Below are 15767 nucleotides of genomic sequence, written 5' to 3' on the forward strand. Positions count from 1 at the left end.
CAGAGCTTGGATTGATTTAGTGATTTGTTATACCCAGCTGAGAAATCTCCCGAGCTCTGTATAAAAGGAAATGAGTAAATGGATATAATACAAATTCTGATCAATTTGCATCAAACATTCCAAATAAATCCAAATTCATTTCATAGTTATGTCATACAACTCCCTCCAAATTACAAAAAGCAGAACAAATCATTCTGCAGTTGCTTCCCATCTAACCCGAACTAGACGAATTTGAATCCCCAAATCCCCAAGACCCTAATTGCACAAGATAACCCTAGTAATAGCAAGCACAAAGCAAGAAACAGCAAAGAAAAACAGAGTTACAAAGTCCCTAGCAGACCACTTCTTGACCACTTTGGTCTCCACCCTCATACTCTTGGCCCTCCTCAGCGCATCTACCTCCTTCAACAGATCAAACTCCAGCCCTTTCTTCTTCAACTCCTCGATACACTTCCCTAGAAGCTTCCTGTCCTCCTTCTCCCTCTCCATCAGCTTCGCCAGGTGGCCCTCAGTGTCGGTCTTGTACCTAATCGCCCATATGATGCCGAGAGAGAAGCAGAGAGAGCAGAGAGAAGGGATCCATGACCGGCGGCAAGCGAGTGCGTGGCGGTCGGAGGAGGAGGAGGAGTTGAAGAGGAGGATGAGGGAGATGGAGTGGAAGAGGAAGAAGAAGATGAAGAGGGTTGTGATTTCTTTGCGGACTGAGTCGATTTGGGTTTCTTTGAGGGAGAGACGGTTGAGGATTAGCTCCTCTTCTTTGAGCCATTGCTTCAGGAGGAGCTTGTGGCTTGGTGTGGAGGCGATTTGGTGAAGTGGGTGTGAGATTCTCGCCTCCATGATGATTGCTGTGGTTTCGTTGGCCATGGATTTTTGTAGAGAAAGACAGAGAGAGAGATTGAGAAGAGTGAAAGGGTCTTGAAACGGTCGCGAGGTATATATTTAAATCTGCCAACGGTCGAATCTGGAGGAACTTTAATAGGCGTATTTTCCATGAATATCCCTATAGTATGAACGTATTCACGAGATCTCTACAACGGCTAGGAGCCTATTGTGTGTATTTCTTTTTTTTTTTTTCAGAAATATGGCTGTAAGTAGGCTCGAGCCGCTCGTGTTCGGCTCGTTTTTATTTCGTTCGGCTCGAGTTCGTAAAGTTAAATGAGCCGAGTTTGAGTTCAATATTAAACCCGACCTTGAAATAAGCCGAACTTGAACAACAATTATTCGACTCATTTAGCTCGTGAACTAGCTTGGACTCGTTAAAAGCTTGGTTCGTTTATAAATTAAGCTTGACTTATTAACTTTTTTAATATATATAAAGTATAATTTTTATATGAGAATAATAGTAAGAATAAAATATTAGTTAGAATGAGCTAAAAAGCTTCTCTATAGAATCATTAGTTAAAAAATTTAAGTTCAATAACAAGTTTAATTTGTTATTTTTAGTTTATTACAATAAAAATGAATTTTATGTGATGTTATGACATTATATTTTGAATTTCTTAATTTTAAAATTTTAGTTTTATATGATTCAAACCGGCTCGATTTGAGTTTGAACTCGTCTAACAAAATGAGCCGAGCCGAGCTTGAACATGAAGGACAAAAATCAAATTTTAGCTCGGCTCGAACTCAATCAAATGAAAACAACCTAGTATTCAGCTCGTCTCGGCTCATTTACACTCCTATCTAGAAATGAGCTTTGCTTCAATAATCAGATATGTTTTGCACGTGATATGCCCCTCATGTTCGTTTTTCTTGTAATTATTGCAACAGCACATCACAAAATGGTTCACTCTAAAATTTACTATATAAAATATCAAGACCGTACATCATTTTTCAATCTCAACTCAATTTTAGTATATAGTTACATGCTCCGAAAGTTAATTATGTTTTTTGTCAAATTTATGAAGCCATCTACGTCACTTCAAGAAGAAGGTGGTCACCGTTTTGTATGTCAAATTTATGTCACCGTTTTAAATTATACAAAATGGTGATCTGATCAATTTCAACTTCTTTTCTAAATGCGAACCCCTCAGAGAATAAAAAGATTAAAGAGTTTGCAGCTTTCAATACCCTCCAATGATTTCGCATAAATTAAAACAAAATTACAAAAAAAGTAGCTCTTATCTACATACGATACTGTACAAGTCTAGAAAGAGTGGAGTAAGCTGTAACATGTAAGCTATAGTTCTGTTTGTCATAATGCATACCCATCATCATGATAGAGGAGACTAATCACGTATATATTTCTGATTAAAGAACAGCTGCTTAAGTAGTTAGATTCACAGCCTTGTCTATATAAGTAGAGTTATCTCTTAAAGTTGGCATATAGGTGTTAACCATATAAGGGTGTTTAGGTCTTTTTATATTAAATCCATACTCTTTATATACCATTGTTATGTACTGTAACGATTGACCAAGAATTCACAATGTAGTCATTAATGCTTTCTTCACTTTCTGCATTTAGTACTGGTATCATAGCTTCGGCTCTTGATCCTGTGGACCTCTTCATGTTGTAGATGCTTTGTTTGTTTTCTAGCTTCCGCTGTTATTCAGTAGCCATTGATTTCGTTTTCCCCAATTTCAAACCCTAACCCCCAAATTCAATATCATCTGGATCCTTAAGCCTCTGCCATGGCTTCCGTGCTCAATCACTCGGCCGGTTTGACCCATTGCTCTTTGATTCATCGTCTTTCGTTTCGTTCTATTTGTATGTCCATGCGCAACCTCTTTGAGCTATCAATAGCGGTGGTCTTTTAGCTCGAGTCGCTTTGCCGTTATTGTTGATTATGTTACATTGTATGACAAAAATATATGTGGATGGAGGGAGTATTGCCTCTGTGTAGATGTGGATGGAGGTAGTAACCTCTTTATAAAAAAAATCACAGTAAGTCAAAATCATAATGAGATGTAGATAGAGACATTAACTGCAGCAGCTATGTTGTTTATGCAATGTGGTGATATACAAGGGTTGAAGACTAGTTGTTGGTAATCTGGGTTATGGAATAATGCTTTCTTAATTGGTTGTGTTGGTACGCATGGTGAATGAGGGATTGAATGAGAGATTGGTAGTCTGGTGCTTATTGGAAACTATACATCTGGCATATTTCTCAATGCTGTGCAGCTGGGTTAGGATTCATGGTTATGTGCTAGTTCTTGTTGTTTGGGACATGGTATCAAATTTAGTTGTTCTGTTGGTCGAGCAATGAAGGATTTGGCAAGTTGCAGACTGATTTCTTATCCAAGTATTCTCAATAAAGCGATGGTGTTGTTGTTGTGGGTTATCAGTTAATTTTCATTCTTGCCTGAAGAATTAGTGCTTGAAATTTGTGGTAAAACGATATGGTTGCAGCAATACGTATGCAGTTGCTTCAGCAGTGTGCAGTCAAATTGAGAAATATCAGTTTCTAGCAAATATAGAGATTATCCAAATTCCCAGTATTTTAGTTGATTTCTATGCTGCTCTTCTGCCATGGATTCTCTCTTCTCTGTTGTGCGTTCTGCTGCTCTGCCACAAGTCCCACAACCAACATATTTCTGTTATCTTGCTCTACTGATTCACTCCTATTGCTACATGTTGGGTTACTTTGAATTGGGGTTTATCTTGTCAATTGTTCTATATCATGTAATTTTTGGTTGATAGCGTTGATGCAACCATTTTGCTTGTTACCAATCATAAGTTTGGGGGGTGGGGTGTTAACCATATAAGGGTGTTTAGGTCTTTTTATATTAAATCCATACTCTTTAAATACCATTGTTACGTACTGTAACGATTAACCAAGAATTCACAATGTAGTTATTAAGCTTTTCAACGTTTTCTTTAATGGTTTCTTCACTTTCTGCATTTAGTACAATAAACCATGAATGTCATCAGAACCTTGTTAGTTGTACTAGTCGGTCTCGGTCTCGGTCTCAACTAAACGAAACCACCAACTCTAATGCTGCTGCTAGCATGTCATCGTCACAATGACAATGCAAAGCAAAAGCGAGACCGCATAGTGTACTTGAACACTTGAACGAGCGCCACAAACAAGAGCGAGCGCTTTCAGATTTTCAAGACCAAGCCTCTATTACTTAGCTTATTGACGTTTTCAGACTATTCTGATGTTGGTCGTGAAAATCTCGAAGCGGCTCTTCTTTGTGCAACTCGATCATGTACAGTTGTACACCCTTTGGTATTGTGCGCCCGCTCAAACTCGTTCAACTCCACATCCCCCGACTTGCTTGGTTACAACCGTGACGCACAAGATTCATCACTGGTCGTCGGAAAAGTAATGGTAAAATACAAAAGGCACCAACACGCCGAAGAAGAAGTGATTAGTTAGCCATTGTAAGTGTAAATGTTCCATAATAAGATTTGGAATGGATGAAAAAGGGGAAGAAAAAACTGTGTTCAAGTATACATCACATCATGTACGTTAAAGGGGTGGTTGTTGGTGTCGCCTATTTTCTGCTATCAACTAAAATCTACTCCATGTACATAGCTAAACTTATTTTCCTCAGTCTAATTCCTTCATCAAGTAAAAGCTTTGATTTGGTAAAAAGAACAATGTTTTTTGAACAGCTAACTAGCTCCTCACTTGCCTATGAGGCCTTGAGGGTTACTTACTCCGTGCTAAAGTTACACCTGATAAAGCATTCCCACTTCGATCAGTGAGGGGTGAGGAATCCCAAGAGCAATTGCTGGACGCCTGCAATTCCGTCTCAGAAAACCGTAGACAAAGTCAATTGCAAACTTCTTCAGGAAAGGCGATATGGGACGCGCCATAACATAGATATTTCCAATCATGTAAACCACGCCAGCTTCCCTGGCCTCCTTAAGCGTGTTCACCTCTTGACACTCAACATTGCCATCCTTAATCTTGTTTCTCCACTGCTCAGGACTGGCAATGCTAACCTCATCTCCCACCGCAGAAGATAGACGGTTCGGTGGCTGCTCTCTGACTGCCATCTCTTTGCTATGGGCCTCCTGTTTCAGGAACTGTTCCACCTCTTCAACTAGTTGGGTTTCAAATTTGTAGCAATCTCTTACATCCTTGTATCCATACCTGAAATTACAACTTATAAGGATTTCATATATAAGTCAATAAAAAGAACTAAAAGGTAGAGCTTGAACCAAGAAAAACATTGCAGAAAATACCTTACAATACACCGAAAAAGGAGCAATTCTGGTGGGCCGACCCGATTGACATGAAAACGCTCATGCACCGGAACTTTTGGAACCATCAAAGACTTGAGGGTCACAAATATGAGAGTATTATGGAATGCTGGGAAGTTTGTGACGAAATGTGCAAACATTGGTGGGAGAGCAGAGGCAACGCTAGAATAGACTAGGCAGATTCCAGGGACCCTTGAAATACCTATGCTTTGGCCAACGCTTAGAAGCCTATCCAAGGGCACCTTGTTCTCTAGCTCAAATGCATCTTTCTTTATAGTCCCATAATTCCATATAGACATCAAAGACACCATTATTAGAGCAAAGAGAAGGGGAAGCCAGCCTCCTTTATGTACTTTACTGAGGCATGCAGAAACATAGAGCAGCTCAGGAGATCCAAAGATCATGACGAACAAGAATGCCACAAGAATATTTTGCTTCCAAACAGTACTAATAATAAAAAACATCAAGCAGGTTGTGATTAACATTACTGTCACTGCAGCAAGCCCTGTAAAAAGCAACATGATATTAATCTATTGCTTCAAAATTGCATGCAAGCATGCACACAAAAGCAAAGAGATACAGAGAGAGAGGACGAACCATATGCATTGCCTATCATGGCAGTGTCTCGAAATCCGATGACAACAGCAAGACACAATACCATCAAAATCCAGTTCACCTCAGAAATATAAATCTGCCCATGTATCTGATTTGATGTATGTTTTATCTTCACACGCGGGAAGCACCGTAGTCCCCTGCACTGACTGACTATTGAGAAGGTAGCTGAAATTATTGCTTGACTTCCCACCACAGAAGCAAGAGTAGCAATGATGAATACCGGCCAAAAGATAACCTCTGAATGGAAAAGATAAGATAAACACAAAAAGATCAGATAAAAATCTATGGTATGCACGATAAATCAGACTTGTAAAAATTCAGAAACTAACTCAGGTCTTAGAATTGCACAGAAAATACAATCCACATACGTACCATATTAAGGCTAAATTGTCTAAATCATTGATTTTGAGTGAGACATAGAAAGCATCACACATTACATTAAAGGAGCTTCCGGACGCAGTGAAATAGCATTATATACAAGCTTTATTACCAGGAATGGCCAGGTAAAAGCTTCTATGGAGATCCATTTTGTGCTTGGACAGAAAAGCAGCTTCGCCCATGTACGCCAAAATTAAGCAAGGATAAACAAGCCCTGTAAATGCAACCTGCCAGAAGAACTTATTACACCCTAAATCCATAATAGTGTATGCCACAAGCAGTACTAACAGAAAAGCATGGGTGAATTGTACTTCTTAATATAAAAAATCAAGACTAAAATGCGAGTGAAAATTGTTTGCTAACCAAAAAATCGTAATTTCCTATATTTAAGCACCAAACTCATGGAAAATGATGCAACTAGCATACCCGGATGGACAGTTTGGAAAAATGGCCAAGATCAGCAAACATTGCTTCTGCACCTGTAACAGCCAAATAATGACTTAGCCTTAGCCAAATAAAGCTAATCTAGGGTATTTCAAGGATGTTGTCAGACAAAAAACAATCTAGCATTGCAGGAATGAAGCTGAAGTTGTGATACAATCTGACCTGTGAGACAGAGAACAATGCCTCCAAGGGAACTCCACCCAGCTTTTCCAGTTTTTTTAAAGAACTTGTAGATATAGTGTGGTGAGAGAGAACATATAACACCAGGGTTCCAACGAAATATATTGTAAATGCCCACCCCACTAATGCATAGCAGCCATGCTGTCATGATTGGAGCAAAAAGAAACCCAACTCTGTGTGTCCCATAATGCTGTAGAGCAAAAAGGATAACCAAGATGATGCAAGCAAGGAGCACGGTATAATCTGTTATTTACAAAGGTTAGAGTTAGGAAAGGAAGTTTCTCCATTCAACTGAATTACAAGTGAGAAAATAAATTTTAACTATCTTCACATTTTCGTTGAAATACAAATACATGATCAACTTACTCTCATGTAATTCTGGGAATTTGACTTTAATTCCATAGACCGCAGAAAGAACTGCCAACATATAAAACAAAGCCCTTCAATCAATGACTGCAGAATATACGGGATAATTTTCCCCAATTCAATTTAGAAACAGCCAATTAGAATGGCAAGAACATCATTGTAGATATCATACCAGACATTGTTGGGGTGAGAATACCATCACCAATTACCATGCCGATCCCTAAAAAAACTACAAGCACCAATACTATTCGAGAACTCTTATGCTTCTCAAAAAAATCTTTTATGAGTAAGCTTATTTTTGTATCCTTTGACATTTCAGATCTGCAAGAAGATATATGCTCTTGAGGAGGATCAACTGTATTCAAAAGGCCCATCCTTGAGTGTCGGCATAGTAATGAATACAAAGCAAATGTTCCACCTGTAAACCGAGAAGTAAATATCCAATCTCCAATTAACAACAATCAACCATGTATTTAGTGGAATAATATATGATAATTCAGGTTACTATAAGCACCTTCGCCATTGTCATCTGCTGCTAACACAAATATAATGTATTTGCAGAGAGGAATAAGAGTCAAACTCCAAAAGACCATGGAAAGTACCCCAAGAATCTCAAGATCCTCCTCATAAAGTTGTAAACCACCAGAAAATGTAGTTTTGAAAACATATATCGGGGATATACTAAGATCTCCATAAACAACACCAAGACTCTGATAGGCAAGGCAAAGAGTGGTTGCATATAAATTCTGCAGATGATACAACCAGGAAAGGTGTTACTGTGTTTACAAACTAAGAACAAGAATTACATTACTTATTATAGAACCAAATAACCAAAGAGTCAATAATAGTATGACTAACTGTAACTGAGAGCGATAGTAAATATTTAGATCTAAATATCTAAAATTCTGGAACCAGAACTCTTCACAAGTCAGAAGCCGTGAAAAAAATATCTTTTTCTTTTGGTCAGTCATGAACAAGTCCACCAAAAAATAACTTCAATTTAGTTTTCTTATATTTACAAAAAGCTAACCCGGATGAGATGAAGTGCCTAGATAAAATTGAATGGGAAATAATCTATATAAGAACCAGAACTAATATGAAAGAACACAAATTCCAGTCATGGCACAAACACAACTAAGAAAAGCCAAGCCAGATGCCTCTAAATGCCAACAGTCATACAATGATAACATGATATGTGTTCATAAGATCCATAATCAATATCCATAGTTCCATAAACAAGGCAGATGAAACAAAATGTGTGATAATTTACCAATGACAAATACTGAAAATTTAGTAATCTAATCAGAGAACGGCAAAAACCATATCGAATTAAAGAAATTATTCCCATAAAGACTCAAACTTTCACTCTATTTAAATTCTTCTACGACTCCAAAGAAAGAAACAAGAAGACAAAGAAAGAACAAGAGTGAAAATCTAAACATGATTACATGAGGCAAAGACACACTCACCATACGTAAACGGCCGGCACCAGAATCAGATTCTGGGTCCATTTGCCCTGCCATTGAGTTTGTAGTTTCTACCACTCTAGAGTTTAGAGATGTAAACTATGTGCGACGCTAAACTCGGCTTTGGCCAAATGGTGCAAAGGGGGAGGACCCAAAAGGAAGCAAAGATATCAACTTGTGTTTCAATGGAATCTTCTCTAATGGAAGAAGCCACTGATGGGCAAGAAGAAACAGAGAAACTGACAGAATGTGGGAGGGAAGGAGAGGAAAGCAGTTAAAAACTGGGAGCTTTGAAGCAAGCGCAACGTGTCAGGATGGGACTAGAATATTCCTCACTACGGTGGCCTAGGTGTCTCTCTGTTTTGGGCTTTTGCCAAGTAGAAAGGTTGCCCTTTTTATATAGAAAAAAGTTCACCTGTTCACCATTGGTACCCAAATTATTGTGGTAAGGTCAATGTAGTACCCAAACTCTGAATTGTACCAATGTAGTACCCAAACTTGTAATTCGCTATCAACGAAGGGTCTGAGCCCAATTTTCATCACGGCTCCGTTATCTCGGTCACATGTTCTGCATGTGACAACAACAAAAATTCAATAGCGGTACCCAAACTCTTGTGACAAGGTCAATGTAGTACCCAAACTATGAGTTGTACCAATGCAGTACCCAAACTCGTTTTTCGCTATCAATGAGGGGTCTGAGGCCAATTTACGTCACGGTTTCGTCTTATGGATCAAAATAAAAATGGTATTTACCTAAATAACTCTATGTGGGTTCTAAGGCACTAAATAAGAAACTCTTACAGTATCTAGAATTATGAAACAACTTACAAATTGGGCAAAACACCAACCCATTCTCATTATGCTCCGGGCACCTCACTACCATAGTGTGGCATCGAGGAGCTCCACCTCTTCTCATCCCCACCGTCTCCTCTTTCACCATCAACACCATCTTCGAGTTCCTCCACCTCTCCTTGTAACCCCCGATCCATCGACACGTCATGATCGCAGACCTTCACTCTGAGATTCTCGACCACTAACCGCACCGCTTTACATGCCTCGAATGTCGTAGGTGGAAAGAGAGAAGGTCGTAGGTGGAGGATGTGAGGGAGACGATGTTGTGGCTCAAGGCGGAGCTTGGAGAAGTCGTCATCGTGATTGAAGAGTTTGAAAGAAACACAACCTGTAGTGTTGCTTTGCCTCGAAATCTGAGCTCAAAAATACAATGTGGAATGACTAAGAGTGAAGGAGAATGAGAAGAAAATGAGAAAATATAAGAAGTTATGACACGTGACCCAGAAGATGAAGTTGTGATAGAAATTGGCTTCAGACCCCTCGTTGATAGAGAAAAACGAGTTTGGGTACTACATTAGTACAACTCAAAGTTGGGGTACTACATTGATTTTACTACAAGAGTTTGGGTACCGATGTTGAAATTTTTTTTGTGGTCACGTGCGGGACACGTGACCGAGATAACGAAGCCGTGACGGAAATTGGGCTCGGACCCTTCGTTGATAGCGAATTACAAGTTTGGGTACTACATTGGTACAACTCAGAGTTGGGGTACTACATTGACCTTGCCACAATAGTTTGGGTACCGATCACGAAATTAACTCTTTTATATATACTAGCTAACTAGCTTATACCAGTTAATATTTTCACGGAAGATTGAAACTTTCCACAATCCAATCCAGAACTCAGTTTTTTTCTACAATTATATTTTATTTTGCCTTTACCTGTATAGCCGTTAAAAACGGATGACAGAATGGTAAATATGTCGGTTCGTATTTTAGTGGTACTCTCTTGCTCGCTTTATAATAATAAAGATATATATATATATATATTTAACAAATAGTCTTGCCAATAATTAACTTTGGGTAAAAGATCAGACTAGATGAGATTGTCGCCATTAACAACAAAGTGAACAAACAATGTAACAAGTCCTAGATGTTTGGGGAACGAACATAAAATATGGTCCACCTTATCTCATTAGCCAGACATGTCTGTCTTGGGTAACAAGAATCAAATTTTGGGGTGTAAACTAGGTATTTTTGTATGTTTATGATCGATTTAGAACAAAAGATAAAGTGAGTTTTTTTATGAAATTTTTTTTAGCGTAATTCCTTTTAAATTTCTCAGTGATCTCTGTTAAAAATTCTTCCTTCTTCTTTCTAATATGTTATTATTTTCCCCGATCATAGTTTAATAAATGTGGATGGATTAACATGCATTTCTCATTTCTTTATATAGATAACATAATTTCAAAGAGCATTCTCAAAAAAAAAAAACACATAATTTCAAAGAGATCAATCAAGATGAAAAGAGAAGTGAAGTTAAAAGCTAATGGAGTTTCTATTGTTGATTAGCAAGTCCACATCTAACTGATCGGATCAAAGATTCAAAGTTGGGTGTAATGTGTATATATCTATCTTTGAGAATATGGCAAAGTACCATAGCCGTGCGGCTATATAGAATCTTATTATATCCCAGGAAAACGGCAAGCATATGAATAACTTGGGATTCTTGATTGTGACGGGCATAAAATAATATCATCTTGATTAAGAAACCAGAGTTTTGAACCGTATGTAAAAGGAAATGAACGGCAGTAATATATTGTTCTTTTAAGTGTCTCAAACTTTTGTTATAGTTAGAGCAAAGTGCAAGACCAATAAAAATCGATTGAGATTGTTCGTAATGAACCGAATGCTGAAAAGGAGAGATCACATATCTGAAATGTGAAAAATAATATAAAATTTATAAATAGATGGATAATACACAATTGTATCGAGACTTTTTTAGATTAAAATCTAATATTTTGAATGTAGTTAAATTGGGACAGTATTAATATATTGGTGATTTACGGGTCACGCTTGTTCATGTGTAACACATAACACTTTGCATTTTACACTAAGCAAATCATGTGAAGCAACCGATTGGACGAGAACTTTGTTCTCCTCGATCTCTTGTGTCGAGTTAGATTCCAGAATGGCAAATTCGAATCGAGTCAAGCTCTTATCCAAGTAACTTGATTTGGTCCCACTTCATCTAGGGATTTGCTTATATCATACGAATAATACCATACACACACCAAAGTGACCAAACCCTAGCTTGTCTCCTACCTTACATGTGACTATCACGTGGTATGCAAATCTTTCTTGAGGTGGTAATTAAACAATCTTAGTCAAAAGACTAGAAACTGTTAGCATCTTCAATCTACTGGTCGACCAAATATTAGAACTCACCGGTCCACTTTGATCAACCTCCGATTGGATAGTTTTTTCAAAACGAACCAAAGATTTTACATCATATATGAAAACTTAAGTCAGTGTTTTGAATTTGGTGGTATACATAGAAACTTGCATGCAAGTAAGGTCACTTTCCGGTTTGGCAAATTTCGTGGTGAATTTCGAAAATGAGAGCGTTGTTTTAGGTCCCAGAATGTCGAGATTGACTAATTAAAGAATGTACGACAAGCAATTGGAGGTTGCCATAGTTTGATTTGTCGCAAGAAATGTACGTGATCTCCCAATTTATACAATGAAGTTAGTTTTATATTGTGCAGGATCGTAAAGTTTGGCCGTCTTTTAAGAAAAGTAAGAGTTCGATCACACGATTTGATATATGAAGTGGGAACAAGCGAAAGGAAACTCAGATGTATGGTTTGATCGAACCTGTTAGTTGCATAACCAATCGATCTGGTGATCGATCAGGGTTGAAGATAGAAACTCATTATCTAATTATCAGGTTGATATCGACGTGATTTCAGTCTTATATATTGACTGGTTCATGGATCAGCTGCATATATGCATGCATATATAGCCTTAGCATTTGAAAGTAAAGTCATCAATTAGGAGAAACAAAGTGTATTCAGGGAATAAAAAATCTGAATGGTTCGTCATATATATATATATATATATATATATATATCATATTTAGAGTGAAGTTTTACTCTGAAATTACAGAATGAAATTTCAATTTTGACACATTTTTCGGTCAAATATTTTCATCATAAGTGATTTAATATTTGAGTATGTTATGTTAAGAGGAAACAGAGAAGGCTTGGTTGTTCAGCCCAATAACTATGATCCAGGTGCCAGGCCCATATGAAGCTCTCAGTCTCGTATTAATTTGTGTGATCTCTTTCCTTGTTGATTTTGTAACCATTTGTGGCTATTCTTCATCAGAATTCTAGAATTTCTTCCAAAATGTTCATATCTTCGATTCTGCAATTGATGAATAGTTTTTCAAGCCTGTACTTTGTTTTTTAACATGCTATTCAAGATCATCTCTACAAAGTTTCATCTAATTCGACAATGGTTTGAGCTTTTAAAATTGAGATTTACACGAACGGTTCATGTTGAATAGTTTTAATTTATTTATTGATTTAATATAATTTCAATTTTCATATATATATATATATATATAGTCTCTATCTAAAGTGAAGTTTCACTCTGAAATTACAGAGTGAAGTTCCAATTTTGGCACACTTTTCGGTCAAATTTTTTCACCATAAGTGATTCAATATTTAGGTATGCTATTCAAGATCATTTCTACAAAATGTCATCTAATTCGGACATCGTTAATGTATTGAAATTAGATTAAATCAATGAATGAATTATAATTGTTCAACGTGAACCGTTAGTGTAAATCTCAATTTTAAAAGCTCAAACCATTGTCAAATTGGATGAAACTTTGTAGAAATGATCTTGAATAACATACCTAAATATTGAATCACTTATGGTGAAAATATTTGACCGAAAAGTGTGCCAAAATTAGAACTTCACTATGTAATTTCAGAGTGAAGTTTCACTCTGGATAGAGACTATATATATATATATATATATATATATATATATATATATATGAAAATTGAAATTTTAATTTCTTGTAACTACGTATAGATCTTTTAGAGAGCTAGTAACAAATATGCGTTAGACAGCAACATGATATATTGATATATTAACTCGGACACAATTGTGAACATACAGTTTATAATGATCTCCCGAAGAAGTGTGTTTTTCCGCCCACATCTTTGTCTAGCTAGAAAGGTCACCATGCATGGGTAGTTTGACTAGTTTCCCGTTGTATTGTAACTTCATTGTAAGGAAGAAAATGTGGCTTCCTGGCCAGCTCATCCAACGAAGTTAGTCATGTGATATTTTACGGTGTTGTAATCAATTGGTCGATATCAAAGAAAATGCACGTAACACAGCTACATGCAATTGACAATTCTATGAGTCGAGTGGGAAACACCAAAGAAATTGAACAATTTTGTGGAAGCAGAATAACTGCATAAACTGAATAACCAACTTTCTGATATTGACTTGATTTGCACGATTAACTTGGATGAATGGATGATTAGGATTGCATGTGTGCAGTCCGGCCAGTGCCGCATTCATATATAGCATACATATGGCAATTCATGGAATTCCCAAACTATAGTCACAATTGATGGGCTTTATGTACGTTTTGATATATTTCAATTTCATTAGTCACAATTAGTTTTGGCTAACAAACTGATGATCGCTTGAGGTAAACCCGAACTTAATATAGGAATTTAAGCAAAAGGACGACAGTTTAGTACAACAATTTAAACATGGGTGAGGGCTAGCTAACCAATTAAGTAGCTGTGCAAATCATGGCTCTCGGAAAAGTTGTGCGCGGTGTCGTCGTCAAAAATATCAACGTAAAATCATCTTATTTATTACTTAGAACATAAAATTGAAGCAAACAAAGTTCATTCACTTACGTTCGTGAATCCGCAAATAGTAAGCAAATATATGGTGTGAATCCACAAAGTAAACTCGCGTCAAATTTCCATAATTTGAGGACCGTTTGAGTATTGGGTTATTTGATGTTAAAATAGTAAAACATGTTTTAGAAAATTCACTTTATATGTGTCTCGGTCTATTCCACTTAAAAATAAGAACATCGAATTTCATGTTGTAATAGGTTTATTATTATATATAGAGATAAACTTCCTAATATATATATTTTTAAACGAAATAATTCTCTACAAACAGAAGCTCTTACCGATGAATATGATGGACTCTATGTTCTCTCTTTTAGAGCATCTGCACCGACGAGCAAGAGGAGGCGAGCTGCTCGAGTAGGCGGTGAGACCGCGATGGTTGCTCGAGCAAACCCAGATTCGACCTCGCACCGGAGCTACTAGTGCTCGCCCAGTCAACCGAAAGGCTTTGGCTGCTTTGTTCGATCGATCGTTCGAGCATAATTTGCTCTGACCTTTACTCGTTCGCCTGGCGGAGCCCACGGCACGTGAGTGACATCGGGCACGTTGAAATTTTTTTCTTCTATTAGGCGCGTGCAATGCATGCGCGAGTAAAAGGGTTTTTTAAAAAAAAACCACTGAATAGCTAACACGTGGCTTACCGAATGGCTATCAAACTCCAACGGTTAAATGGATCTGGGCCTTCCATTTGAATCATAAATTTTGATTCAACGGTCAGAATTCATAACCAACGGCTACTATTTTATCAGAACGGAAATAAACCCCAAAATAATTGTTTAAAAATCCCAAAAATTTCCCACCTCTCCAAAAAATTTGCCTATAAATACTACTTCAATTGTTGATCAACTCACACCAATTTGTGCACAAAAAATTTCACATCTTCCTCCTTTTCCTTCCTCATTTCGTTTAGCATTTTTTTTATCAAAACAATGGGCTCTCATTGGCTTTCTTATAAAGATTTACAAATGTGCATCTGTTTTGTCTGTCACAACGTTGATGAATACAACGGTAACATACAAAAAAAACAAATTGTGAGAGACAATTTTTACCGATTATATGCAAAATTGGGTGCTAACACCGGGTGAGAAACCTTCGAATGAGCCGAGGACCCGAACTGCACTCGCTTCTCACTACAACAAGTTCAAGCTACTCTTGCAACAATGGGGCGAATGTTTGGTGGCGGCGTGGTAACGTGTAGCTAGCGGCACTTCGTTAATGGATGAAGTAAGTTTACATTATTTTATCATATATTATAATTTTTATTCGATTATATATAATTAAATTTATATATCTAATTTGTTTAAATATGTATCATTGTTTACATTATTTGTTTATATATATCTAATTTGGTTACATTATTTATTTTATTCAATTTGTTTAAATTATGTAATTAAATATGTACCTAATATAAGTT

General features: G+C 37.1%; 2 protein-coding genes across 2 annotated transcripts; both read right to left on the reverse strand.

Annotated features, from left to right (window-relative positions):
- Window positions 1–169: 169 nt before the first annotated feature.
- LOC126788759 (uncharacterized) lies at window positions 170–867 on the reverse strand. The gene has a single exon (XM_050514771.1). It carries the CDS (start codon window positions 862–864, stop codon window positions 256–258), a length of 609 nt encoding a protein of 202 aa, XP_050370728.1. The 5' UTR covers window positions 865–867; the 3' UTR covers window positions 170–255.
- A 3500-nt stretch (window positions 868–4367) lies between these two features.
- On the reverse strand, window positions 4368–8837 carry LOC126787621 (probable potassium transporter 13). Its single transcript, XM_050513491.1, has 10 exons — window positions 8608–8837; window positions 7653–7884; window positions 7311–7556; window positions 7139–7189; window positions 6755–7015; window positions 6575–6627; window positions 6261–6375; window positions 5753–6007; window positions 5138–5660; window positions 4368–5045 (listed from the first exon to the last, which is right to left on the reverse strand). The coding sequence occupies exons 1-10, from the start codon at window positions 8659–8661 to the stop codon at window positions 4619–4621; spliced, it is 2217 nt and encodes a 738-aa protein (XP_050369448.1). The 5' UTR covers window positions 8662–8837; the 3' UTR covers window positions 4368–4618.
- Window positions 8838–15767: the final 6930 nt, after the last annotated feature.

The sequence above is a fragment of the Argentina anserina genome, chromosome 3, assembly GCF_933775445.1.
Source record: "Argentina anserina chromosome 3, drPotAnse1.1, whole genome shotgun sequence".
Lineage (NCBI taxonomy): Eukaryota > Viridiplantae > Streptophyta > Magnoliopsida > Rosales > Rosaceae > Argentina > Argentina anserina.